The sequence below is a fragment of the Chiroxiphia lanceolata genome, chromosome 2 (assembly GCF_009829145.1).
Source record: "Chiroxiphia lanceolata isolate bChiLan1 chromosome 2, bChiLan1.pri, whole genome shotgun sequence".
Classification (NCBI taxonomy): domain Eukaryota; kingdom Metazoa; phylum Chordata; class Aves; order Passeriformes; family Pipridae; genus Chiroxiphia; species Chiroxiphia lanceolata.
This window is the reverse complement of record NC_045638.1, coordinates 118838438-118865924: the sequence shown is the minus strand read 5'-3', so window position 1 is coordinate 118865924 and position 27487 is coordinate 118838438. Positions and strand designations below refer to the sequence as shown.

General features: G+C 45.2%; 1 protein-coding gene across 2 annotated transcripts; it reads right to left on the bottom strand.

The window, feature by feature from the left end:
- Positions 1-2474: 2474 nt before the first annotated feature.
- On the bottom strand, positions 2475-27487 carry GJA8 (gap junction protein alpha 8). Of its 2 annotated transcripts, XM_032680956.1 has the most exons (4): positions 27434-27487; positions 27113-27208; positions 19188-19353; positions 2475-4612 (listed from the first exon to the last, which is right to left on the bottom strand). In XM_032680956.1, the coding sequence occupies exon 4, from the start codon at positions 4600-4602 to the stop codon at positions 3412-3414; it is 1191 nt and encodes a 396-aa protein (XP_032536847.1). In that variant the 5' UTR covers positions 4603-4612; positions 19188-19353; positions 27113-27208; positions 27434-27487; the 3' UTR covers positions 2475-3411. The 2 variants fall into 2 exon arrangements, with proteins under 2 accessions (XP_032536847.1, XP_032536848.1); XM_032680957.1 differs by lacking the exons at positions 19188-19353; positions 27113-27208; positions 27434-27487 and adding an exon at positions 10165-10274 and having other exon boundaries at positions 2475-4608.

Sequence of the window (27487 nt, the reverse complement as noted above, 5' to 3'; positions counted from 1 at the left end):
ACACACCTTTAAATGATCCAGGCATGGCTCTAATTGTCAAGTGACTTCCCCCTTCCCAAGGAGATAATTTTCCCTGTTCTTCATATATATATGTATGTTTTGCATAATCATTTGTAAGTAGAATCATACAGTGAATCCACAGCTCTGAGGCTGTTATGCAACTTCGCTAGGAATTTCTTGAATAAACATTTTAAATTTGTCTCATTGAGAGGGAATAAAACACATTTATATGCTGTCACATCCAGAAATAGCAATAATCCTTTGCTCGTCTGTAGGGCCTTCCATCCAAGGACCTCCCTTTCCATTACTAACGCAATATATCAAGCCTCACATCGTCACTGTAAGGTAGAAGATTATTCCCAATTGCACAAGAAGGAAGAATGACTTGCTGAGAGTCCCACAGTGATGATCATTGCAGAGATGAGGCTGAATGCCGGAAGACTGGACTATCAGTTCCCTGACCTGATGCCGTGGCCTGTCCTTGGTGGCTACAGATTCACCAGCAGCCTGGCAGGGTACTTGAAAACTGGCTTTTTAAAAAAAAAAAAATTAAAAAAATCAAAGAGTAGACTGGATGCAGGAGGAAGATGCTGGCTTGTCTCACTGCGCAGTCATGACCCGGAGGAAGAAACAAGTGTTCCTGCGGCGGCTGTGGAAGACCTACAGTGTCCACCGAGTGCATATAGTGCATTTTACAGAGGCTCTCCAGTGAGAAAGAGTGACACACCCAACATGTGGTGATTAAAGACTGGCCTGCCTGACAGCCCTGTTGTGAACCATACGCTCCTGATGAGTGTAAACACTCATCTTCAAGTAGCCCCGGGGTCTAACGAAGGTATGAGTGTCAGAGGTTGAGAGCAGGAGTGGAATTGTCAATTAGAAAGCAACAAGGGTGGGTGTGATTCATCTAGCGATTCATCTAGTCCAGTACACTCTTATCTGGAAGGGTCAGATGCTCTGAAGAAGGCAGAAGACCCCTCATACTAAACCTTTACAGGGTTTTGGTTTTTACCTACAGGAAGGTATGTTTCCAAGCCCCTTCAACAAGTAGGCTGGTCAATGCTCAGAACCATTAAAACTCTCGTATATCTTTCTGTGGGAAAAATAAAAAAGTAATAGATCCTATGTAGTATAAATGTGGTGATTTTCTTGTTCGTCTTGAATTGGGCACAGTGGACTATTTTCTTTCTGAAAAACATTCTGTTTCCTCAGTTGCCTTTCGTCTGTGATAACTGTTCTCCTGTTCCTGTATTGGGAGCGTGGATAAATTGTAATCTACAGACACTCTCTCTGCATGTCCTATTCCTTCCTGAAACTGAGGAGGCACCTTCCAGTCTTCCTTCACAAGGAAGGACAAGCTAACAGCCTTTTTCTAAGGAGCAAAGGTTTCGACCTCAGGCTGCACACCTGGGGGAAAATACACAGGCCCAAGAGGAGCAAAAGGATTAAGAGTGTAAAAAATAATAAAATACGTGGCACCGCTGTGGTGCTGAAGAACCCCAGTGCACCCCACAAACTTTCTACATATGTACAACTTAACGTCACTCGGCAGTGAAGTCCAGCCACCTCTGCGCTCACCGGGGGCAGCTGCGTGACTGGGGCAGGGAAACTCCACCAGAGACTGGGTCAGACCAGCGAGTGACAGGAGTGACTGCACCGGGGGCTGGGACGTGGGGCAGCGGGACTGGAGGTGTGAGCCCGAGCCTGCCCAGAGCTCTCGCAGACGCCCCGTTTGACTCCCACGGGCTTTGAGTCAGACCTGCTACAATGGGAGGCCGCGGGGGGTCTTTTCTAGCTGATGGCTGGGATGAGTTTTTACGCATTGTGCCAAAGACCTTTTTTCCCTGACCTGGATTAAAGCCTGCCCCGGGAACAATGGGATAGGCTGCAGCCCAGCAGAAAGAATTTGCTGAGATGGCAGGGTCTGAGGTTTGCAGAGCAGAGCAGATGAGAGTGCATACCTGCACTTTTTTGGCATGAGGCTCAGTTTTGGGGGGACACGGCTGCTAACCTGAAGCTTTTGAACACACTGCTGCACTGTCCCAGCCAAAAGGTGCTGCTGTAGTCCTAAACTTAGAAATCTATATTAGACATCTAAACATTGCAAGCACATGATTTTCTGCCTTCCGTAAAAAATATTTTTCTGAGTCTCAGAGTTCTGTACAGACCTGTTGGCACAAAAGGTCTAAATCATCTTTTGAAAGGCCTTGTCTTACTTGAGTGAGACTTTGGCATTTAATAGAGAAGTAGCCCGCTGAACGGCTCCTCTCTGTCAAATTAAAAACAAAAGATGTCAAAGAAGACTATTACCATATCTGTCATTTCAAACTTGACCAACTGGTTTTGTATTTAGAGGTTTAAGAAGTCACATAGTTACCCAGACCCCTGGTGTACGTCCACAGGTGCCTTCAGGACTCTGTACCTGAGATTTGCTGAGTGCCTGGAAGCCTGCAAGCTCCAGGAACTGAGCACATGTCAGGATCATACCATGAAGGCTTGTATTTGGTTTCATGCTCTGGGGGCTGTAGCTGTTCCCTCCTTTCTCAGAAGCCTTCCCACGCTTGTTTGGCTAAATCAAGCTTCAGATCTTTAAGTCACAAGGCTACAAGTAAAAAATATCACTTGAATTTATTCTTTCCAGTATACTGAAATAGTCTCAGGGCTGGGTGACCCTCTTGGGAACAAATAATCCTTCTCTGGGCATCTGCTAAATCCTAGTAGAGAGCCACTGTTAACCTTGCCCACTGTCAATCTCACTTGAAGGGCAGAAATATTTTTGACAAAGGGAAAATATTTTTACCTAAGTCAGATATGCATTCACAGAGAAATTGGGAACATTTTTGGATTTTATTTTCTGGATAGAGAAGGGAAGTTGGGCTTACTATTTTAGTGTGTTGATGCTAAGCACAGAATTCACTTTGTGGATTAAATTTAACTGCAATTCCATGCCAACAGCAAAGGGGAGATCTGCTCAGCGAGCCATAGGTGGAAACAGAAAGAGAAAGACTAGATACAGTTGTTGATCAGTCTTCCCCCTTGCTGGCTGAAAGACAGATCCTCCCCACATTCCCAGAGAAATGTGGAACACAAGGCTTTCAGTAAATACGTTCACAGTGGCAACATTTGAGTATCACTGCCATGTTAGGTTTTAAAATACATCAGTTATGTGTACAGTGTAGATATTACTGTAAGGAGTGAGCTGGCATGTGGAAACAGGGAAATACAGGGACATACAGGGCAAATAAGGCACAGTTACCATGGTAGTACCTTTCCAGTTTGGGAATCATGAAAGGAAATAATATTCAAATGGCCACTTTAGCGCTTTGCTTAAAAATATCTTTTGATTCTTTCTCTATCTCTCCTTTTCTCTTCACCTTTTTCCTTTTCATGTGCTCCCTGTATCCTGCACCTTCATACAGTCAAATCATCTGACCTGGCCCGGCTGCTGGCTTTACTTAGCCTGCTGAGGGGTCTCATATCAGTGGCGAGTTCAGCAGGTGCTGAAGGCCCTTCCACTTCATCGCTCACCACCTCCTCTTCTGCTTTCTTCACCCCTGGCTCCTCAGGCTGCTCTTCTAGCTCCTCCTCCTCCTCTGCTCTTACTTTCTCCTCCTCTGGTTCCTTCGCTGGTGCATACGATGGCAACCTCTCGTCGAATGCCCTGGAGAGATCCTCCAGTGGAGCCACCCCAATCTTCTCCTCAAACTCGTTGTAGGCTGATGGAAGGGGGCTGGGCTCAACCCCTACTTCCGTGAGAGGGAAATAGAGGGACACCGGCTTCTCTTCTTCCAGCAGCTTGTAGCCTTTGGCCTTTGGGATGGTGGGGACTGTGATGGCAGGGAGAGGCTTCTCCGGGACCTCTCCAAGCGGTTCCTCTGCTGGCCTTCTCAGAGCCCTCCGGATTCTTTTCAGGATCAAGTGACTGATCTCCACCAGGTTGAGGAAGAGGGATACGGCAGCCACCACCAACATGAACATAATAAAGATGGTCTTCTCCGTGGGCCTGGAGACAAAACAGTCCACAAGATTGGGACAGGGCCACCGCCCGCAGCGGTACAGGGGGAGAATCCGGAAGCCATACAGGAAGTACTGACCTACTATGAATCCCACCTCAAAGAGGGTTTTGAAAATGATGTGGAAGATATACGTTCTCAGGAGAGTACCTTCCAGGCGAAACTTCTTGGTTGCGTCAGGGTTGTTGCCTTTGTTTTGGTTTGGAGCCAGGGGCAGCTTCTCTTCGTCCACCTCAGCCTGCTGGCGCCGCTCAGCTTCCTCCCTCTCTTTCCTCTTCTCCTCCATGCGGACGTGGTGCACAGCGTGCCCAAAGTACATCAGCGAAGGCGTGGATACAAAAATGATCTGCAGGACCCAGAGCCGGATGTGGGAGATGGGGAAGGCCTCATCATAGCAGACGTTCTCACAACCGGGTTGCTGGGTGTTGCACACAAAGTCCGACTGTTCGTCTCCCCACACCAGCTCGGCCGCCGTTCCCAGGATCAGGATGCGGAAAATGAAGAGCACTGTGAGCCAAACTCTCCCGATGACAGTGGATTGCTCGTTCACCTGCTCTAAAATGTTCCCCAAGAAACTCCAGTCACCCATTTCTTACTGTCTAAGGGAAGAAAAAAGAAAGAGAAAGACCACAAATTACGCTAAATTTAAAAGATTTCAGGTTTTCCCACTGATACCTTTTTGCTGCTTTCAATCAGCATTTCCCTAATATTCTTTGAGAACAGAAAGATGGTCGTTTGCTTACTCGCTGATTTGCCTGATCACAATGATTTATTAGCAGGAGAAGGGCTGGGAAGCCAGAGCAAGCTGCTTGCTAAATTCTTTCTTTCATGGCACTAAATGGGCAATTACTTTTCAGCCAGGGAGTATATTTATCTCCTTTTCCAGGTGAGAGTCTTCTGTGGTGCCTTGTAGGCTTGGTTGCGTGAGCCTGCTTAGATTTCGTACACGTACAAACACTCGCCAGCAATACAGTGGAACAGATTTATCAGCATGCAGCTGCAGTGGTTAGAAAAGAGAGTGCAGCTTTCAAGCACCCGAGCTCTCCTGCACCAGAACACCACACAGGGGTCAAACAGATCTCACAGAAAAGAGAGTGCAGCTTTCAAGCACCCGAGCTCTCCTGCACCAGAACACCACACAGGGGTCAAACAGATCTCACAGAAAAGAGAGTGCAGCTTTCAAGCACCCGAGCTCTCCTGCACCAGAACACCACACAGGGGTCAAACAGATCTCACATTTGCGCCCATCTTGCACCTACGACAAACCTGGATTCTCTCTAGACTGCATATATTAATTCTGCATTAGCAACCGCTCTGTTAGGTGAGAACAGCAATTACAACACCATTACTATGTTAGTAATACTGTATAAGCTTAATAACTACTACACAGACTAGTTTTGCTACACAGAATACATTATATACAATACAGTTATTGGGGCTATTCTTTGCATCCCCTTCTGAAGTCAGTTGCCACACTGACATTGGAACCAACCTAAGGAAAAACACAAAGGTCTCTAACTGGGACCTAAAATACTACTTGCTGTCTCTGAAATGTCAGTGCTGCTATCTCAACCTGACACAGTGCTGGAAACCAACTGCAGATATCCTGCTGGAAAGCTGACAAAGTAGTCCATTTTCAAGTGATGCAAGTCAAGTATTACATCTGTCATTATTTTTGCACGCTAAGAAATTATTCCTGGGTCAGGACTTCATCCTGCATATCCTGAACTTCCCACTACATCATTTCAGGCAAGGGAAAACCTGTGTACGAGGGAAATAGAAAGGAAAGGTATTTTGGATGTGCTGATTTAAACACACCACAGCAGTCTGAAGTCTCTGAGGAATGCAGAGCATTAAAGTGGTCCAGAAAGACCAACTGGTGGACCACGACAAGTAAAACAGGGAATATTATTCATAAAATAGCTCTTCACAGGGAACTAGAAGTTCATCTCTTAGATACTACCTCCATCTATAGTCTCCTAAATGCACACACACATACACAAGCACCGGGGAAAAAGAAGGTACAGCCAAGAGCATGGAAATCCGAGCATCTAAACTTCCCTCCTCCTTCAGATACCGCTGGGATATATTTGTAATGCCATATGTTATGACACACCAACGCATACTAGTCTGCCTCAACTACTGTGTGTACATATTCACACACACACAAACATGCACAGTATCGAGAGCTCTGGGGAATTTCACCAATTTTCAGTCAAAAAAAAAAAAAAAATGCTTACGATGGCATTTTGCTCAAGCAAGATGGACTCACATTCCTCGCCCTCGAACCTCGTAACATTCTTTTAACCCCAGGCACCCGAGTTAGAAAAGGAAAAACAGAACGCAGCCCTTCAGCTTGCACAAACACCTCTCAGGAGGAAGCAGCAAACGTATAATTTAATCACCGAAGAAAATTGCTACTTTCTCAGTCATTAAAGTTGTGTAAAGGAGTGTGTTAATGTCAGCGCTTACATTAACAAGTCTAGCAGAAGATTATGCTGTTTACATACATTATCTAAACTGATTTAAACATCCTCTTTCTGCAAATTCACGGAGCAAAGTACACCCAACAGTTACCAATCATGTGCAACTCTGTAAAGAACATGACTACACGCAGTATAAACTTCACTGTCCCCCAGGCACCTCAGTTAACTCCATCCCTCTCTTTCTTTGTGAGTCACGCTGATAAGCCACGCTACCTTTCGAACATTAGCACTGCAGCGCACGAGAGCAACATTCTAGATGTGATAAACCCTATCATACAGAAAACTCACTGCACAGGAGAAGGAAAAATGTTCCCTGGCTAACTCCACCAATTGTCTCGCCCACAGCTTGCTACATTTGGCTGAACTCTTCCTGAGACAACTTCCGAACCGGCCACGTTTTTTTTTTAAAACTCTGCCATGACCACCCTCTCAGTTTTCTGCGAGTGAAGTGGTTCGAGGTTGCTCAGTCGGCTCAACCGCAAGCAACAATATTGGGCGGACTGATGAGGAGTGGCACGACCAGTTCAGATGTTCAGGATTCCACCCGCGAGCAGCCAGCCCCTCGACTCTCGGGAAAAGGTGTGAGCAACGTACTCATGCAGTTCACCTTCTCCCTTAAAAAGCTGCCTGTCGTGAGGAAAGAGCAGGGCGCTGCCTGAGCCCGCTCAAGAGTCAACAGATTCGTGTTCTCAGCTCTGGTGGGCTCGTTGCAGACCCCCACCCTGCGCTTCCTGAGCACGCTACCGGCAAAAAAGACCGTCCAGGTTAAGGATGTTGAGCAAGCAACTTGCCGCTGTGAAAGGCTCCACCGAAGAAATGTGTCCCCCTCCTCTCTTGGCACTCTGCAGGGAAGAGTGAACTTTTGTCTCTCTTCTTCCCTACCCTAAAAGCCCCAATCTTGTCGCACGACTGAGCAGATATGACTGAATTGGCTCTGATGGTGGGTTTTAGTTGCCCTGCAATATTTAAGCTCCGAGCCAGACGGCTTTATGAAGTGAGTGACAGTTAGTGACGTGGGGAACAATAGGGAGGGAAAAAAAATAGAGAGAGAGGCAGAGACACAGAGAGGAGAGTCCACTGAACATGAAAAAGCAGAGGGGGGAGAGGAACAGGCGACAGGCAGTGAAAACCTAATACATGCATAAATGGAAGTTTGCTCAGTTAAGCAGGGACCAAAGCATCTCTGCAATTCTGCTATGGTTCAGCACAGCTGCGTGTCCACACTCACCAGTCTTTAGGTGTTGTGGCGTGACAGGTGAAAAGGGAATGCCAATATCTCTGGCAGAATTAATTGAATTAAATCGTTACCCTACACCCAACTCTGACAGGCAAACTGCATTGCTGATTTCCAGCACAGGCATATACTGAGGTACTACGTCTGTATTTGGCATTGTCAGATGCTTTGGGCTGCTCTTCAACATCTTTTACCTGGAAAAAGCAGTGGTACGAGAAAACAAGACTAACAGTCGATATTAATCAAAGCTGAGAAACACCAGTTTTACAACCTCACCTTTCAGTGCCTTAGTTCTGCTTAGTTTTTCCTCCAAATGCATCTTACACCGTGGCACATGCATTAAAAATGTCTAAACCAAACTGTTTTGTTAAGGAGGGCAGCTGAATTCCAGCAGCCCAGCAAACAGGAATGTCACCCCAGGCGCACTCGCCTACCCCCAGCCACCTGCAAAAGTGCTGGAGAGACCACAGGAGAGAAGAATCACAGGCTCAGTAGTGCCTCTGCAAGTGCCACCAATTGCCCTGGGAGTTTTAATTATAAGCCAAAGGTGATAACTTTATTCTGAGGTGTTGGTTTTGTGGTCTTTCTGTAGGAATTGCTCGGAGTGTGCTCTTGGTGCTCAGCTCTGAAGAAACAGAGGATTACTGGAAGCAAAATTTGCTAAGCAATGGTACAGATACCAGGCTCATAAAGTGATGAAGCAGCAAGTAGCTCTCCTCTCTCTTTATGCAAACTCAACGCTGAATTTAATTTCCCAGAATGGCACTGGGAGACATTCTGTCTCTAGAAAAGCTGTCGTTTGAATAAGATATTATATATAATATGAAGGCCACAAAAGTCTGTTCCTTCAAACCAGTGGTTTCAGGCCTCTCTTCAGTGTTTCTGGGCATTTGTGCCCGTGTAAGTTCAGAGCCTCATCTTAGCAGTTGCCTTCCCAAACAGCTTTTTTGCACAGCCCCAAAGTTCAAAGCACAATTGGAGGCTGAGATGATGTTTTTCAAAAAAGATTTCAAAAGAGCTAAAGGGTAAGTCAGAGATGGAAAAAAAAAAAAAATCATATTTTGCAAGAGGAATCAGTTTGGAGACACAAAAGAAAAAAAAATCAACCTCAGTGGATGTAGTTGAAATGAAAGTCTTATTCTGAACACCTTAATAAATCACTCTCTTAATACAGAAGCTGTAGCAGAACGTTTTTCAGCCTGTGCTACATAAAGCTGGTGTGTGGGAAGACACAAGTCCCAGGAACATGAAGTGAATAAGAAAAGGCACAGTTTGATCAACAAGAGGAAGAAGAACAGTAAGGAAGAGTAAGGAATACCTTTGTTGGGTTTTTTTGCTACCTGCTACTGAGATAAACAAGGACTAAGACATGAGTAACCGGTCATCACTACCACCCTCAACCCCTCTCTGGGAAGTAGTAAGAGAGGGAGGACTAAATGGTACCACCAGCACCCAACACCTTTAAAGAGTGCCTGGAAGGTGGTGCATCACAGAAAGCAGGTGGTTCAGATGTCAAACTGCCTGTTCCTTTTCAGACTGAAACTGTCTTTTCAGAAAACTCAGCTCTGGTTGAACGTGTGTATCCCTTCCTGGGCCTTTTCTCTCTAATATAAAGAGCCAAACCCCAAATATGGTATGTAACTGTATGGCTGTAGTCCATCTCTAAATTACATCCAGCAACTGTCAGAGATATTTCCCATTAGCCTTTTATCTGCCTTTCATGAGCACTGTCCAAATATCAAACACTGTCTGGCAAGCTGCAGAACAGCTTGCAAGATGCAGCTGATGCAGAAATTATATTCCAGTCTCTTATCATTTGGGTAAATGTTACTTTTATCTGAATGATCAGGGTGACTTTCTTTGCTGTCATTAGGGTGCAGAGCCATTATCATAGGGCACACTGATTTTAACAGGACATTTCTGGTTTCTGGAAAAACCACACAGTCACTTCACGTGGATGCCTTTTTAAAAAGGCACCACTGAGCTCTGGGACAGATTCTCCAGCTCACTAGGGCCTCCTCCCCCTGAAGAACAGGGCCTAAATTAAGATGAGGGTGGGCAGTGGGGAATTCCTCTTGTGCTGGGGTTATGCAGGGAAGTGGTTGGTTAAGGTGGTGATGAAGAGAAGGCAGAACATGAGAAGAGCAAGAAGGAGACTTGATTCTCTTAGGTTGTGAAAGAAAGGAGTGCAGACCATAAAGCCAAAGGTCTAGAAGACTGGACCTCACATGCAACACGTGACATCCACTGAGCCTGCAAAAGAACTGCATACTGACAGTACCAGACTGATAATGGCCAACACTTCCAGCCTGTGTGCCTCGCCCAGCATTTAAGCTCTCATTAGGCAACCTGCAGATGTGCTGAGTACTTTCCTCTCCAAAAAACGGTGCTAAAAAGAGTAGCAGCTAGTGAGAGTAACACTGTTACTCACAGTGACTTTTCCTTGCCTTCGGGACTTTTCTTGCCTTCAAAGAACCACGGACATCTCCTGCACTTTTAAAATGTTATTTTCTTTGGAAGGAATTTTGCTTCGTGGCTGACTTCTCATCCTTTGGCTGCTTTGAGGCTGGTGACTGAGCTCCTGTCTCTGGCACCACTGAGTCTGTGAAGTCTCCACTGCAACTCAGCCTTTTGCTCGGAGCCTACGAGGTCACTTGGGGAATGTGGGATTTTTTCATTCCAAACGGATTTCCAACACAGACATGATGTCAGGACAAGGCAGGGCCATGCTATTGAACAGCTCTGTTCATGCATGATAGCAGATTGTGCAATTATATAGCGCACAACCCTGGATAACGATACCCCTCCCTCAAACAAAGTTATCTTCTCCCGATCTGCTTAGCTAGAAAGTGGCACATGCTTCCTGTTCTTCTGCTGAACACACAAACCTTTTGCTCCTGGCTGAGGCTGAACGCTGGACACATCCAGCCTCCCTGCAAGAAGCTGGGAGCGTCACCCAACACTCTTGTTTGCCAGGCACCACCCAACTTAGCATACACCTGCTGTCCAGCAACAGGTGTCCTTGTCCATCCCAGAGCCAGAGGGATCTGTCAGTCTGATCACCAGGACCAGGGTCTCCCAGATTTCATCATCTCTCTGCCACCTACTGGTCTCAGAAATCATTTAGACATGGCCAGCCCTGGATAAATCTTTAGGCAGGCGTTGCCACATCCCTGCAAGGCTGGCAAGGGTCACTGCCCGCATTTTAAGGGCAAGGCTCTCAGGTTTTTCCAGGACTCTCTTCAGAGCCCTACAGGCACTGGGGGATATAAACTGCCGAGGAATATATTTTGCTAGGGAACTGCAAACAAACCATAAAGAGGGGGGAGGAAGATATAAATCACTGAGGAGGAGGGGAATTGGGGAAGTGTGTAACAGGAGGGTTTGGGCAGGAACACAGAAGAGGTGGAGATAGGGCCAGATTGTGCTGAGCCTCAAGTGGAGGATGAATACTTATGGGAAACGTGTTTGTAATTTAAGGGATGGAACAAAACTAGACAGTGAATAAAGATAAGCAGGGCAAAAGTGGAATGTCTTTCTATAGCTGTTTCACTTAAATGCAGTTCTTCTCTGAAAATTACTGTTCTAAGAGGACCTGGGGAATTACAGGCCAGTCAGCCTAACTGTGATACCTAGAGAGATACTGGAACCAATTATGAAACAATCAATTTAAAGTAGCTAAAAGACAATAAGCTGATAAGAAACATCCAGCAGGGAATTTTGAAGAACAAATCCTGTCAAACCAAGCTAATTTTCTTCTTTGACTAACGGGCCTGGTAGATGAGGAGGAAATGGTTAGGTATAAAATACCTTGACTTTTGTGAGCCTTTAGAAAATATCTAGATCATAGGCTCCCAGAGCAGCAAGAAAAGCCACCACACAGAGACTACACAGGTTGAAGTACCACAATCAAGGGTGATTATCAGGGCTTCTCTTTTCCAGCTGGGAGGTTCACGTCCCTGAAGTTTTGCCTCCAGGGCTTCTCAGTATTTCCTTGAGTGTTTCGGACAACAGCCTAGAGGACAAAAGCAAGAGGATGACAGCTGGGCTGGCGGGGCAGCAGTCCCTCCTGAAGACAGGGGGCTGGAGCAGTCAGAATTTGAGAGGAACGTGAGACACTGGAGAGCTGTGCTCTGCCCTCTGCAGAGGTGACTGCACCAAGGAACAGTTCAGGAAAGGCGACTGCACAGACACCAAATGTGCTGGTCCAAACTAAACCGTAACCGTTCTGGCAGTAGTGCAGAAAAGAAGAGATGGGGTTTGACCCAACACGAGTCTGTTAAGTGAGATTCCCACAGAAGAAGAAAAATCTCATTCTGGAGGTGATTTAATGGGAATTTTGTGTATAAGGCAAAGGAAGCAATTATTTCGTGCATTTACTTGATACTGCAGAGCTCTCAGCAGGAACAGTGTGTCCGGTTCCAGGCTCTACACTTTACAGGAGATGCAGAGACACTGGAGAGAGTCCAAAAAAGGAACAACAAAATGATAAGAGATGTGAAAAAAAAACATGACTTATAAGGAATGGATAAAATAACCGAGTTTGTTTTCTCTAGGAAAAGAACAACAGGAGGGGAGGCATGATAACAGTCTTCCAGCACATAAACATTTGTTATAATGGGTGGAGAGACTAAACAGTTGTCCCCTACATTCACCAAAAGTAGAAGAGGAAATAATCAGCTTAATTTGCAATAAAAATGATATAGCTAAACATTAGAAAAACACTTTGCAATGGCAAGAATAGCAAGGCACTGCAGCACACTGCTTGGGGAGGCTGCAGAATCACAGGAGGTTTTTATGAAGAGGTAAACAAACATCTGTTAAGGATGATCTTACCTCGTAAGCAGAAAAACAACTGGGGGGAGAGGGAGGCTGAGGTCTTTGGTCTCTACAGTTTCATATAGGGCCAAAGACCTAGAGAAATCTCAGAAAAATATTTTCAGTTGGAAAAAAAAAAAAAAATAGTGTCTTGCCACCAGTCCTGAAAACTCAGCCTGGACATCACAGGTTGTCTGCACCACCCAGTGCAATGCTGAACTGGGGAGATACCAGCTCAGGTCTGGGAGCAAGTCGGCTGTGTCAGTGAAGAATTCCACTTGAGTTAATTATCTCCTCCGGACTGGGGTTAATTAGCTGGGGCAGTGTAGAGCACGGTGGTGCTGTACGGCTTCCCGTGCTGCTCCCAGCTCACCCCCAGTACCTCCAAGCCCTGCAAGGAGGGCTGTCCTCAGGGAACCTTCAGGAGGGCTCACAGCTTTGTTCTGTGGCTTCAGGGATGGCTCTGAACGTGCTGCAGCTTTAGAGGTGTTTGCTCACCATAGCCACGTTTCAACCAGTTTGTTCTCTTACTGCATGAAGTGTAAGATTGGATGTCATGGCTTATCCAGAGTGTTTCTCCTGGACATTGACACTAAACACGACAAACAGCCTGCGGGTGACTCACAGCGCTTCCATTCAGAACCTCTTTTCTCGCTCAGCTCAGGGACAACCTTTTGCAGAGAGACGCTGATTTTATCCGAGGGCAGGAGGAAGGAGAGCCGCCCGCCTCGTCCCTTGTCCCAGTACAGTTGCTGGAGCAGCATCAGCAGAGCAGCAGCTCCCGTGGCCCGAGCCACTAGCGGGCGATGTTTTCTCATTCATGCGCCGACAGCGCCGGGACACAGAAATTCGCTGTGAACAAGAAAGGAGAAGGTGCAGCCCGTCCATCATGTTGTATCTAAAACCCAGCCTTTCTCTTCCCTCGTCCCTCGTTCCTTAAACTTTTCCTGCAAACGCAAAAATAAGGCCAAGCAAACACAGGACACTCGCAGTGATGCAGTTATACCTATTGTGAACGTGATTTTTTTTTATGGTATTTTTACAGTGGTTGAATAGATTGGAGTTAAACTGATGTGAGGATCGTTTTGATGTCTATAATTTAACCTGTAGAATCACTTTAAACTTTGCTGACTCTATTTACTAGTATAATCTGTATTTTCACCTGAACCTGCATCCCTTTTCCAGCAAGTACTTCTCAAGTATACCAGCTGACTTGCACGATTTTTCCTTCAATAACATGGTTAATAATAAAAACTTCACTAAAAGTACAAAAAACACATAAGACAAAGGAGATAAACTCTCGTGTGTCAAAGGTAGGTGCTCTGCACAACCAGAGTTAGAGAGAGGAGAGAGTACTCTCTTAGACACATATTTCATGGGTGAGCACGATTTCACTTAAAACTTGACCAGGTTATTTCTTTACTACAGTGTCGTGGTTAGAAATCCTAACTGGCACATTCTTTTGTCAGTGCAGGTGCTCTTTCTGAGGAGCAGCACTGGGACAGGGCACAGAGCCCGCAGGCAAGGTGCTAAACATGCACTATGGAGCCATCACATATAAAATGCCCTTCCTAGGTCCCCATATACCCTCCTCTTACCTGTCCCTTTCTCTGCCCCCTGTCTAGAACCTGCCACCTGGTCAGTCACAGAGGTGGAGCACATCAGCTGGAGGACATCACCAAGAGGACATGAAAATGTAGTCATGCTACATACTTAAGTGGTCCATGGACTCAAATTTACCTCAGCACATATTCTAGGTTATGGCCCCACCACCACTATTGAGATCCTCCTCAGAAAACCACATGAACTGCTATCAGGAGTTGTGAGGTATCAGGCCAGTCAGGGAACATGTTGCTTACAGCCAGTCTGGACTATCTGAAGTGGATCCAGGGAAAGCAGTGACAAGCACCTGATAATACTTCTGGTAATAATTAATTGCTCCAGGCCTGCCAGTAAAAGAGGAGCTAATAATATCTTCCAGCCTCTTGAGGGGATCTCCATGTGTTTGTTTTATCAAGACTTCTTGTACAATCTCTTGACATCCCCAGGCAACAAGGAGCTGGAAAGGACAAAGCTTCTGAAAGATCCAAACAAGTGGGTACGTGTGGAAGCATCCCGTGTTACCTCGCTGTCTATGAGGTTTGCTGCCTTCCAGCTTCTGAGGGGGACTCATTCCCTACTCCTTTCTCCCTTCTTCTGGGCTCTCCTCACACCCCAAGGCCTGCCTTGCTGAGTGGCAGGCTCAGGGCTCTCAGGAGCGTTGTCACCACCCACTCTCCACCTTTATGTCCCTGCCTGCATTTCCTCACCGTGGAACGACACAGTGGAGGTGTGCTGTGCACACCAGGTGAGAAGGTGGCCCAGGAGAGCTCACAGGCAGGACAGGGCAGGGATGGGGAGGCAAAGCAGGCCATTATTTGTTCTTCCAGTCCCCAGAGATGCACGTACCTGCCGTGCACTTTGGCTGACCTCAGCTTCCCATTTCCCACAGCAAAGCCTGTTCCCAGCTTCTCTGGGAAGGACATCTGTGGGGACGGTTCCTGTTTCCCTGCCCTTTCAGCCACTTGTCTTCCTGAGCCTGATATGATTGTTTCTTTGGGCACAGTGTAAAAGATGCCAGCAAGGAACGGAAGCCTCTCATGCCTCAGCAATTTATTAAGAAGAAAAGGAGGTTATTGAACTTGGAAGCTGTTGAGCCAGTCATTCTCTTTTCCTGATCAAGAAGATAACCTGTCCATAGACAAATCATCCATCCAAAGGTCTTCAGCATTCACTGAGACAACCTGGCCTCAAACTAGTAAACAGCCAGGTGAAGGGGGTCAGGGATTATTTATGTGCAGACCTGCCAGAAAATACAGGTCATAGGGTGGAAGGGCTTCTCCAGTTTGGAGAGGCCTGTGTTGGTTTTTCGTCCATTATTTCCAGCAAATTTCAATTCCCTGCAATCCTGTTACTGTTCAGTGAATACGATATTCTTAAGATCAGTATGGTTTAAAGCATTTCAAGATCCTTTTAAAAAAAGCATTAAGAGTCTTTGGGGGTTCTCTGTCAGACCCAGTAGAAGTTTCAGCATCTACTTCTGTGGCAAGTTCCACCTTGGTGTAGCAACTCACAAATAGTCTTCCACTTGCCCTGTGCTACAAGGCCCCATTCTTGTCTGATGGTTAAACAGCATCAAAATGAAGGCAGCTATTATTATAGGTAATTTCTCAGAAAAATACAGGCATGTATTCTAATGGCCTGTGTCTCTCTAGTCCCTGAAACTCTGAAGTGAGGACACGAGCTCTAATATTTCTGTTTCCCCCCCTGCTTTGGCCCAGAATTTGGTGGGTTTCTACTCTCCCTGACCAGTGCTGGGTTTATGCAGTGGCAGCCCTGGCTGTGCCTTTCAGAAAAAGGGTGCCCTCCTTTACAGAAGGACAGTACAGCAGTCAAGTCCATTCCAACACATCCTCCTTAGCCATACACCACTGTGGCATTCCTTTCCCTTTTATATTCAACAAGGCTTTGCCTGCCCAGGGGACCAGAGCTGTAAGACATTGGAAAAGATGTTGGGATGGTTTGTACAAGTGAAGTTTTACTTACTGGCTTGTTTGTAACTTTGAATCGTAACTTCCTGGTTATCAATATTCAATCTTTGTGAGTCAGTGTTCCAGCAACTGGATTGATGATTTGGGTCTGCAATGGATAACCAAGCAACGCTGGAATATGGCAGCACTGGTTATTTGAGCACTCACCAAGGGAAAAACAAACACCAGTTATTGCTTAATTTAACACACAGTGATGTTGCTGGCTCAAAAACAGCCTTGGAGATATTTAAATGTTCTGAACAGCTTCCTCATTTTTCAAATCTTAAATCCAAAACGAACAAAACCTGTGTTTTACCTTCTCTGGATGGGTAAACTGATGGCAGAAATGAGAGGCTGGTACCAGGTTTACTGATCCCCACCAAACTCCACTGTTACATGAAAGCAGAGGGAGGTCCAAGCTGGTGATGCTTTGAAAGGCATGATGCTTTAAGAAGTCTTGTTTCCCAGCCTTGAGTAGAATTCTGGGCAAAATCAACACAAATAAAGGATTTAAATAGGAAAATATAAATAATCATTGAGAACCGGTTAAAAATTGTTTACTAGGAACCAAAAATACACAGCTCCCCAGTAAAGAAAGAACAGTGCAACTGAAAAAAAAAAACCAACCAAATTAAAAATCGAAATGGGGGTGGCTTGAGTAAGCAAAACACATCTAACAAATAGTAAGAGGGAAGCTGAATATAAATTTGGAGATAGTAATTATAAAAAAGATATGATGGAAATGAAAAGCAAAAAAAAACCTGACAAAGCTATTTTTTTAAAAAGTAAATTAAGGACAAAATTAGTCCTAATCATGGTATTGATCTGTTATAGGATAGAAATCTTAGATTATTCAATAATAATGCAGACAACAAAAAAATAAATCAATAAATACTTCTATCCTCCTGCTGGGGAAAAAAGGTTGATAAAGACTTGGTTGGTGACATATCTATTCTCGTTGTACCTCAGAGGAGTTAAATACCACCTACTAAAATCAGGCATTTTAAATCAGCAGTACTGGATACCTTGCACTAAAACTTGGTTTATTAAATAAGCTGCACATGATGTGTCTGCACTATTCATGTTGATCTGCTGTACTTCTTGGTGTAATGAGGAAGTCCTGGCAGAGAAGAAGAAAACTCATAGTCTGGCCTTTTTTATAAAGACTATGTAGAAGGGCATAATTACTTTATAATTATCTCCTAACTGTAATTACTCACAGGTAACTACAGACCTGTGATAGGATCTCAGACTTGAACTAAATAATTAGGTGGCTATCATAGAACACAGGGAATAAAAGGAGGGAAATATAACTAGGGGCAATCAGTGTGGGTTTATAGAAAATTCACCCCATTGAACGGTGTTAAAACTTTTCTCTGAGGAAATTTAACCATTGTTAAATAAAACAAAGCTGGTACAATATATATACTTGAGATCCTGGAAGGCAGTTTCCCTTCCAGGAAGGCATTGGAGTTACATGGCATTATGATTCAGAACTTGCTTGACATAAAAATAAGATAGCAGCCATTAAACAGACTATAAATGACCTATCAGTCTGGTTCCAAAACATAATTGAGAACTAGAAGTGACTGGGTTTTTTTATAGCATGTTTGTACCAAGATCCTGGAGGGTGTTTGGCACCTTAGGGGTGACAGGTAGAGACGTCAGTCCTGCCTGGTTTATTCTCCAGTTTTCATGAAAGCCCTCCTCTACTGTCAAGAGCTCCCCATTATGTGCTCTCCGTGACCCACAAATCGTCAAATTAGAGGAAGAGTGCTTATTTTCTGGTTTAAAAGCCAGCTTGAACCAGAAAGTTCTACTTGTAGAACATGTCACTGTTCTACAAGTAGATTTTAATTCAGCTGGAAACAGACACTTGCATGAACAGGTCTCCCTGACGCCAAAGACTTTAGTCCCTGGTGAATCTTAGATGTGAAAGGTTGGAACCATTCCATTTCCTGCAAACAAGTCCAGTGCTGTTGCTCTCTGCCTTTGAATGTGTTGCCTATCCTGCCAAAGCATGGAAAACCTGGAACTGCCTTAGAAACATCTGTCCTGGGAAAATGAAAGGCTGCCTAGGAATGAAGGGAAGGTTCTTTATTTCTTCTTTTCAAGCAAGGATGCCTGGGCTTGCCTGGGCAGAAAGGTCTTATTCATGGAGCAACAGAACAAAATAAATAATGTAGGTTTTCTGATAGTGCAGGGAAGAAGACAGGCTCAGGCTGAGACTTCTAGAGACAGCATTTAATCTGGACTGTGTGCCTTAGAGAGAAGACTCTAAGACTACCACGGAAGGAGACCTGTGAAACTGCCAAGAGCTTCTGATGATCCAGGCCTGACTATTCCTTTTAGACAAGGTATTTAGCAAAAATAAAGATGATTGTAGGCAGACCATGCATCCCTGACCCATGGAAAACACTTCTTGGGAACGATTTTTATCCAGGCAGCAAGGCCTTAATGCAGCAGGAACCGAGAGTTCTTTTTGACTCATTAACTCAGCTGTTTTGCACCCTAGATAAGGAAATAGCCAAGAGCAGCACAGACTGCCAGAGAGGGGTGGGGTAGAGCAGAGGTCGCTGCTTTGGCTCCTGACAAAACCTCTCACTTACTCCTCACAACTAGATACCCACCTCAGTGGCACAGGTCACCCATGAGCACAGGCAGTGCTGGTACCAGTGGAAACAAACCCAGGGAACGTGGTCATGGCATATTTCTGGCGAGAGCCATCAAAGCCAAGAGCTGTGAGGCCTGGAAAGTCTCCTGGGGCCCGAGTGTGCGAGCGGGGCCACCCCGACCATGTGCTGGCTTGCAGTGATAACATTGTGTGCTGAGGTTGGCACACAATCCAGGTGAAGTCACAAGAGGAAAAGCTTCCCACCCGGCACAGCCTCAGCAGCCACATCCACAGATCCTCGCCTGCTTGCCCTCCCTCACCAGGCTCCACCCAGCCAGCCCTCCTGGCCACAGGGGACACGCTGCCCTGCCTGGCTTTCTTCCACTGGGTCAGGGCAGGGCTGGCTCACAAGTGGCCATTGTGTTTCCTAGGAAGTGGAGTTACAGCAAGTACCTGGTCACTCTGGCTGTGTGCAAAGGCTCAGAGCCTCTGCTGGCATCTCTTGACATCCCAACCTCCGTCTGCACCAGAGCTCATCCTTCCAGTGCTGTTCTCAGGAGTTTCACTGCGCCTCAGACTCTTCCACATGCACGGTCTTGACCTCTGTCAAACTTTAAGTCTGTGGGGAATAAGGTAAGAAATGAAGCAAAACCCCAGCATCAAGGGAATATAGCTTTTCCACAAAAAAAAAAAAAAATGTTCATTGAGGTAGCAGAAAGAAAAACTCTTTCTAGTTTGGTTCAGAAATACAGGGGAGTAACTGTTCAAGGTTTAAAGTTTGAAATAGATGAAAAAGCCATAGGTGATGGTATGTACAACGGATGTCTTGCCTTGGCCAGAGGAGAATTAAAGCATGATAAATTATGACTTACTATCTCTTATCTCTGAGCATCTCAGTGGACAACTAATGAAGCCTCATTTACTTGGGGATATCACTGCAGCACAATCCAACTAAAAGGTGAACCAAACACTCTGAGCTCAGGTGAGAGCACTGCATCTAGCCCATGTGCTCTTCTCACAGCAAAGATTGTGCCTGGTTGGTCCTGTCAGGGAAAATCTTGATTCTCCCACCCTGTACAATTCTCAGCCTCATAGTTACCAAAAGCTATGAGCCAACATGTGACTGTAATGCCAGAAAGAACTGGCCTGATCATCTAGACCCACATCTTTGAAAACCTGAGTCAGAAGACTTGGCAGAAATCCTTCCCATCTCTACAAGGGTCCACTTTCTGACAAGAATCCAGCCACAACTTAAAACCCTCCTGTGGAGGATCCACCAAAACCCTCACTGAGTTTTTCCAGTGGTTAGTTACAGATGATGTTAAAAAATAATGCTTTTCCTCATATAATTGTTTGGGCTTTTTATCCAGTTTCACGTTCCAGCTTTTGGATCTTAGTGCCCTCCAGCTAGACCACAGAAAGTTTGTTCCCCATGTAAGCATACCTAGACACAGGAAAAAGTTAGCCTTCAGCTTTCCCTTTTCACTCTAGCTCTTCAACCTCTTTCACTGGAAGGCACATTTCCAATTCTGTAATACCCTCGGGCATTTTCCCTGGAGCCTCTTCCATCCAGGAATCACCAACAAAAGCACTAAATAGAGTACATGGGAAATGACTGTGTTAGGACTAAGTGACACACACACTCGGCCCTTCCCAGAGCTATTCAGTTTGGACTTATTTACTGAAAGCTGCTTGAGTTCCCTCAGCTACAGCATCATCCTGGAATTTTGTACAGTCAGCCAGTGAGCTGTACCAGCCCCCACTTTTTTCCGTCACTGCTTCCCGAGAAAAACTTGCCAGCTGATAAGCACAGCCTGTATCCCTTATTCTTTGACATGTGCCTTAGAGCAGCTAATGTTAAACTTGGCCCCATCTGCCTGAGTGATTGAACTATTGCAGTAAGGTAGGGGGGGGTTTGTTTGCTTTGGGTCTTTTGTTTTTATGTTTTGCTTGGTTGGGGTTTTTTTGCAGCCCACTGATTTTTGAGTCACTCCTACTGGTCATTTACCATTTTGCTGTCTTTCAGACCGTTGATGGTAGAGTTCAACAGTATACAGACACAAATGACCAACTTTACAACGTTTGTTCCCCCTTGCAGCTGCACATCTCCATCCATTTGGAGGACAGACACATTCCCTGTAAAGTTCTAATGTCTGCATTGCAAAAAGCAGCAACGACAAAAATCTCTAGAAGCACTGTACCAGCACCATGTACTCCTGGCTCAGTCTACCTTGAGTAATTTGATGATAAGGAAACAACATCTCAGCCTTGGCCATATTGATCACCATAATTGGTCCACTCTGGCCTCAAATCGGGAGGCTTGGAGACACAGCATCTATAACGCAGCGGAAGCCTTTGAGAACACACGCAGGATCTCTCTCGAGGAGAAAAGGCAACGCAGGAAGAACCGTGTCTTGCTGAATACTTCATCTAAGGAGTCTTTCTGTTGTGCCTTTTGCAACCGGATATGTCTGTCACGTATTGGCCTCATAAGTCACCAACGTGCCTGTAACAAATGTGGATAAAGCCTTCCCAAATCTTCGTTCGCGAAGCCCAGCCATGATGATGACTGGTCATTTACCATTTTGCTGTCTTTCAGACCGTTGATGGTAGAGTTCAACAGTATACAGACACAAATGACCAACTTTACAACGTTTGTTCCCCCTTGCAGCTGCACATCTCCATCCATTTGGAGGACAGACACATTCCCTGTAAAGTTCTAATGTCTGCATTGCAAAAAGCAGCAACGACAAAAATCTCTAGAAGCACTGTACCAGCACCATGTACTCCTGGCTCAGTCTACCTTGAGTAATTTGATGATAAGAACTTTAAGTAAAGCTAATATTTGATACATGTTTCTGTGGGCCTTACCACAGGCAGGCCCCTGATTAAAAACCAGGAGTCTTCCTCTCTGGCTGGGACAAAACCAAGCTTAAGCACACACTTAGCTTCATCCTATGTCAGAAGAGCCAGTCTCAATGCACACTAAGATACAGGCTTGTTCCTTGTGCTTCCTGGGCAGCAGGAAGATGCAAAGTGTGCAACAAGGAAGGTGAAGCAGGAGGTTAAACAGCCAAAGCTTTTCTTCACACTCTTGTAAAAACTCAAACCTCTCCCCACATCTTCTTTTCAGTTGTTAAGCACACGAACATGGGATTGCATTCCCATGCCTGGTTGCCTCAGGGGCAGTATACAAATTACAAATAAGCAAATATATGGATTCCTCGACTTCCAAGGGATTTTTGAAGATTAACTACTTAACCCCTAATTATACAGACACTGGCTGGCTAATGAATGAGGTGAGGCAACACCCTTGGCTGGTAAGATTCATAATGAAAAAAAAGGTGGGTTATTTCATCCCAGGAGGGAGAAGGGCTCATGGATCTGTGCAGATTTCCCATTTGGGACAGAGTCCCACAGTCTGTATCTACAGGAATGTCTCAACTTCCCCATTTTACTGTAGCATCCCTGTACGAGGAGGTGTGAAGTCCAAGGGCTTTGCTCAGTGTAAACAATGGGTCCAGGCACTCTCCTGGGACAGGAAATGGGACAGGCACTTCCCCCCACTGTCATAGCTGATGAATGTGAGAACAACCTACCTCCTAGAGGATTTCACTTTAACTGTGAGGGTTCCCTGCATCATCCAAGCAGTTTGCCCATCCTTGACAGACCACACACCAGAGAGGGAGAAGGTGGCACACTCCAGGCTGCTCGGGTTTGGTGTTTCTGACTGGAGGCAGAGATGTGGTTATAGGGTGAGGCAGTAGTCACTGTTGCTGGGAAACACCAGCCTTTGCCATGTACTACTGGATATGAAATTTAAGTAACTTTAACTTCAGTCCCCTGGCTAGGACCAGGCAGTACAGAGGAGCATCTTACAAGTACTTCCAAAACTTCAACACCCTGCATGCTCTGCACCCCAAGGAATGGCTGTGGCCTGTGGTGAGAGATCCATGAAGATTTTTAGTGCAAAGAGTCTAAATGCCAAGAACAGCTTCGGAGACACAAGCTGCTGTAGTGTTGTGTTCAAGACAGCAAGAGAGGAGAGGATAAGCACAGTGTCCACGACTACTGCATGTGGCACTTGCCCTGTGATCCACGAAGTAAAATAGCAAATACATTCCTTTGGTCATATCAACCTTCACTTTACTTTTGGGAATACAGGCTTACTCAGAAATCTGATACAGAGGAGCCAGACCACGCTAGAGCCACAGCACCTCCCCCTAGAATTCAGCATAGTTGTATGGGTGATAAATTCTGCTCTCACTGACTTTGTAGAGAGCAGCAGGACTTGGGGATCCACCATTTGTGTACTTGCCCCCACAGAGGCCCTTAGCCTGGCTTGCTGAAAAAAATAGTGTTTATGGAGTGTATTCAATGGTTAAGCCACTTCTCCACTGCACAAAACAATGGCAATAGTTCTTTCATTATTCCTTTTTCCTGTTTTCTTTTTGTTTTGACTCCTTCCCCTTTCTGTCTCCCTCTGCTTCAGCTTGACAAGGCTTTCATTTCTTTACCCCATGTCTGTCTTCCATACCATCTTCCTGAATGACCTACACCAGTAGCACTGGACACTTCTGTCCCCCCTGACTGATGGGCTTCATCCTCCTCACAAAAGCATCTCCCAGTAGTATTAGGCCTGCAGAGAAAAGCAGACATCTCCTGACTACCATTATATCTTTATTGTTCCTACAGGAAGGGCCTGTTTATAGCCTGGAGCTTGCAAAGACTTATGGAATTCGAAATGCCTTCTCCTTCCATTTTGAGGGCAGGCAGCTGGAGAGACCAGGAATCCTGCCTCCCCTCACAAATATCTTGGCATTCCAGATACTGGCCTTACCTTTAGATCCTGCAGCTCAGCAAATGTGCTATCATATATCCCAGAGTTCACCCAGCCTGTGCAACCCGAGAGGGCACCTATATGGGAGGGGGTGATTAACGTCTAGGAACGGGTGGGAGGTGATTTCCACACAGCCAGGATATATTTTTGGAAGGGCAAGGCAAAGTCAGAAAGGCTTACTAAACTCTTTAATCCTTTAAGCTCCTGGTTACCAAATAACCACCAGCATCCTTTCCACAAAATAAACCCATTTATTCTTAGCTACATGAATTCCCATCCCCACTTCTGCAACACTAGCATCTACTCCCAAGCTGCATCTTTCCTCCCAGCTACCCCATCATCCCTCAACAGTTGCAGTAACCCATTCCCCAGATGTTCTCCTTTTCCTGATTGGGAACATATCATACATCTTGCTTGCTGCACCCTTCCCTCACCCTCCACAGCATTCCAATCACTTGACACGAACAAGCAATAGGCCACGCTTTGAGAACTGCCACTTCTAAGCCCTCCACAAAAAAAGCAACAACAACAACAACAAAAAGGTAATAGAATCTACTTAATTCATGGGTTTCTCATAGCTTCTCTCATTCCCCTGACAGCTGTACAGTTGTTACATTCACATCTGCTGCTGCTAACTAGCCTCATTTTTAGCGAAGCACAGCAGGCGCTACAGAAATCTAACTCTGGTAACATCATAACACCAGAACTGTTCCCCCACTTTCATTAACTCTATGCTCTAGTTTTATTTTTTTATTTTCTCTATTCATTTTTCCCCTCTCCTCCTTTCTGTTTTGCTGGCATGGTGAACTGTTTCACTGGGTCAGCAGCAAACAGGAGTTGCTGGAGGCCAGGAGCAGCTCAGCTGGTGGGTCACATCGCCTCGTTGCTGTCCACTGGGCAGAGAGGGGACTTAGCTGGCACTGGGTGCCTCAGAATAGCACCAGCAAATACCAGCCCCCTGAAGGGATGCCACACAGGATGTCCATGGGAAAACAGTGGCCAAGAGCACGACTTCGTAAGGGCATTGATATTTCACACCAGCCTGCAGCACATGTACCCACCTGAAAATGGGACTTATCACCTTGCTGTCTTTCCTGGTCTAAGTACTTAGTACAGGGAGAGGGGGTTGTCATAAAGCACTCCAGGAAAAAAAAAAAAAGAAAAAAAAACCCACACACAAAAGGCAAAACAATAGTAAGTCAAGACAGTGGTGATGTGTCCCAGTAGGTCACTAATTAGGATATTTCACTAGAATGTGGGAAAGAAATAATAAAAAAGTCAAGTTCAACACTTTCTCCGTTTGACCTCAAGTGCCTGGGGCAAATAGCTCTGCCCTTCAGGATGGAGCAGATTCTGGAACGAAAGTCACTCAAACCTGACAAAGAAGCTCTTTAAAATTTCAAAGAACAATAACCAGATTGCTAGATAAAGCATGAATGTAAAGTCTTGGTCTTCCATGGGCAGATTACCAAAGGGACATAATGGAAGCACAGTCCCACTGTCTACCACCCTGACAGCTTAGCCTACCATTACATACATTTTATTTCCCATACTCTGCTGATCCACGGAGCAAACTTCAATATCAGAGCTGCTGCCATCTCCACAAACAGTGGATTTCAGAGATGAGGGGGCTAGGTGCTGTTTCCTCATCCTCCAAGAAAAGGAGGAAGTTAAATCTGTTCATTTACCTCCCTGTCTTAGATCCTGGCCACATCACTTAACCTTCTCCAGCAGCCCTTGTGCACCAATTGATCTCTCATGTCTTCTCTGAAAACCTGCAGGAGATCAGGTCCTGACAGAGGGATAGGCAGAGGGACAGTTTGCTCACAGATCCCAGTGGACTGAAGCAAAAAATAGATACCAAGCTCCTCAGGCTGTTACCAAAGGCAGATTTTGGGAACATTTACTGACAGATACCACAGAGTTCCAGAGTGAGGTGGTATCAGCAGTGCCGGGAACCTAAGCCCTGGTCTCAAAAAGCTAACTGGTACACAAACACCTCAATATTCCCTTGCCTAACTCCTGGGTGGGCAGACAAACAGTATTCATGTCACACATAAGGGGGGTTAGGTATTCACTGTCTTCAAGGTATTGCGCTCCTGATCCTGCCTAGTATGAACAGGGTCAAGGAAAAAAACAAAACCAAAAAAGTTGAAGTGCTGGAAAGTAAAATTTGAAGGCTCGGAAAGAGGCAAAAAGGTGAGTGACAGTGGTTAAACATCACTCACGTGGGAGGGGGTAGCAGACAGTTGTGAGATGGGGACATACAGAGTCCCCATGGAGAGATTGAGACCTGATGGCACAGCCACAGAAGGAATATGAAGGTAAAGAGTAAGGCAACAGGACCTGGGAACCTGGAGGCCGGGAACTGCAAGCAGCAGTGCACTACGTGAGGACAACTGAGCTTTCCAATCAGAGAGTGTAGGCAAAAAGTCAGGTCTTAGAGGCAAAAATGGTGAGATTTTACAGGTCCATATGCAAGACAGAGCTTGGATACAGCAAAATGTGTGGTAATCTGGATGTCACTGTCAGGGAGAACAGCGGAAGAGCTGGGGGTGAGGAGGAGGGGTGGTCTTGGGAAAAGGCCTGGGTTTCCCACACAGAGTTCCAGATGCTGGTAGGGGATGATGGAAGACTGGAGAAATGGGGAGACACCGAAACAAAGAGATGGTAGTACAAGATGTTGGACAGAAACAAAAGAAAGCAGAAGAGGAGAACAGTTCAAAAGCACAGGAAAGACCAAAGTTGGTGGGTAAAAAGTAAGAGACTCCTAAAGGTGGCTGGGGCAACACTATATATTCCTGTGAGAACAGCTTTTGGGTTATGATGTTGAAAATAAACTTTGAGGTATCCCAGCAAGAACTGGAGAGTAAGAACTTGGCAAGGATAATGTGATTCAGGGAGTGCAGAAGGAATTTATTTCATTCTGCAAGTTTGCAGCATGTGGAATTGATTACAGGGGTGATTACAAGACTGGTGTTATATAAGAGATACAGGATAATAACATTCAATGAATAACATAGTACTGACTAGAGCTGTAGCCCAGGAAAAAAGAATATGCTGAGAGCTGCATGAGCCTATTTTCTGAATAAGATGTAAAAGGAAAACAGCGAGTCAGATCGAAACTTTTCATTGATTTCACTGCACGTTTCTGTTGTTAACTAGAATTCCTTCCCCTAAAGAAGTCCCTTGTTTCACCTTTAGGACCAGTGAAGTTTCCCTTTTGGACCAGTGAAGTCAAATCTTCAGCCATGAAAGAAAGTGAAGGACTTTGACCCCAGGTTCTTTGACACAAAAATCTAGAAGTTTGTCTCCAGCAAGGAATTTTAGCATCATCGATTTTCTCTCTAATTCAGAAAGATGGACATTAAGTCTAAGATCCTTTAAAAAAAAAAAAATTCTTAAACATCCAAATTTCTCACCCAGAAGGAAAATTCTTCTTTCCAGTCAATTCCATGTCAGGTTTCCTTATTCTCCTGTAGTGGGAAGATACTGCACACCAGTTTGGCACCAGCTACAGTTTCCAAAAATTACATACCTGCTCAGTTGTTGCTTATGGTTTTATATTCAGGGATCCTTGGAGTTCAAACCCACCAAGAGGACTCTTCCAAGTGTTTCTCCGCAAGCTGCTTGCCTGTTAAAAAAAAAAAAAAAATTAAAAATTAAAAACAGCTTTAAAAATTGCCATGGGCCTACAGGTAAGTAAAAGTTATATGTTGAAAAATAATAGCCTTTTTTAAAGATAATTAAGGTTTGTACCAGAACTACTTAGGTGCTTAAGAGACAAGACAGACACATAAGTTATTACTGGAAAAAAAAAGACAACAAAAAACCTGTGGATTCCTTCCCATTACCTTACCTCTGTTGTTTATGGCTCTGGGAACCAACACCCTGCAAGCACTACACATGGCTT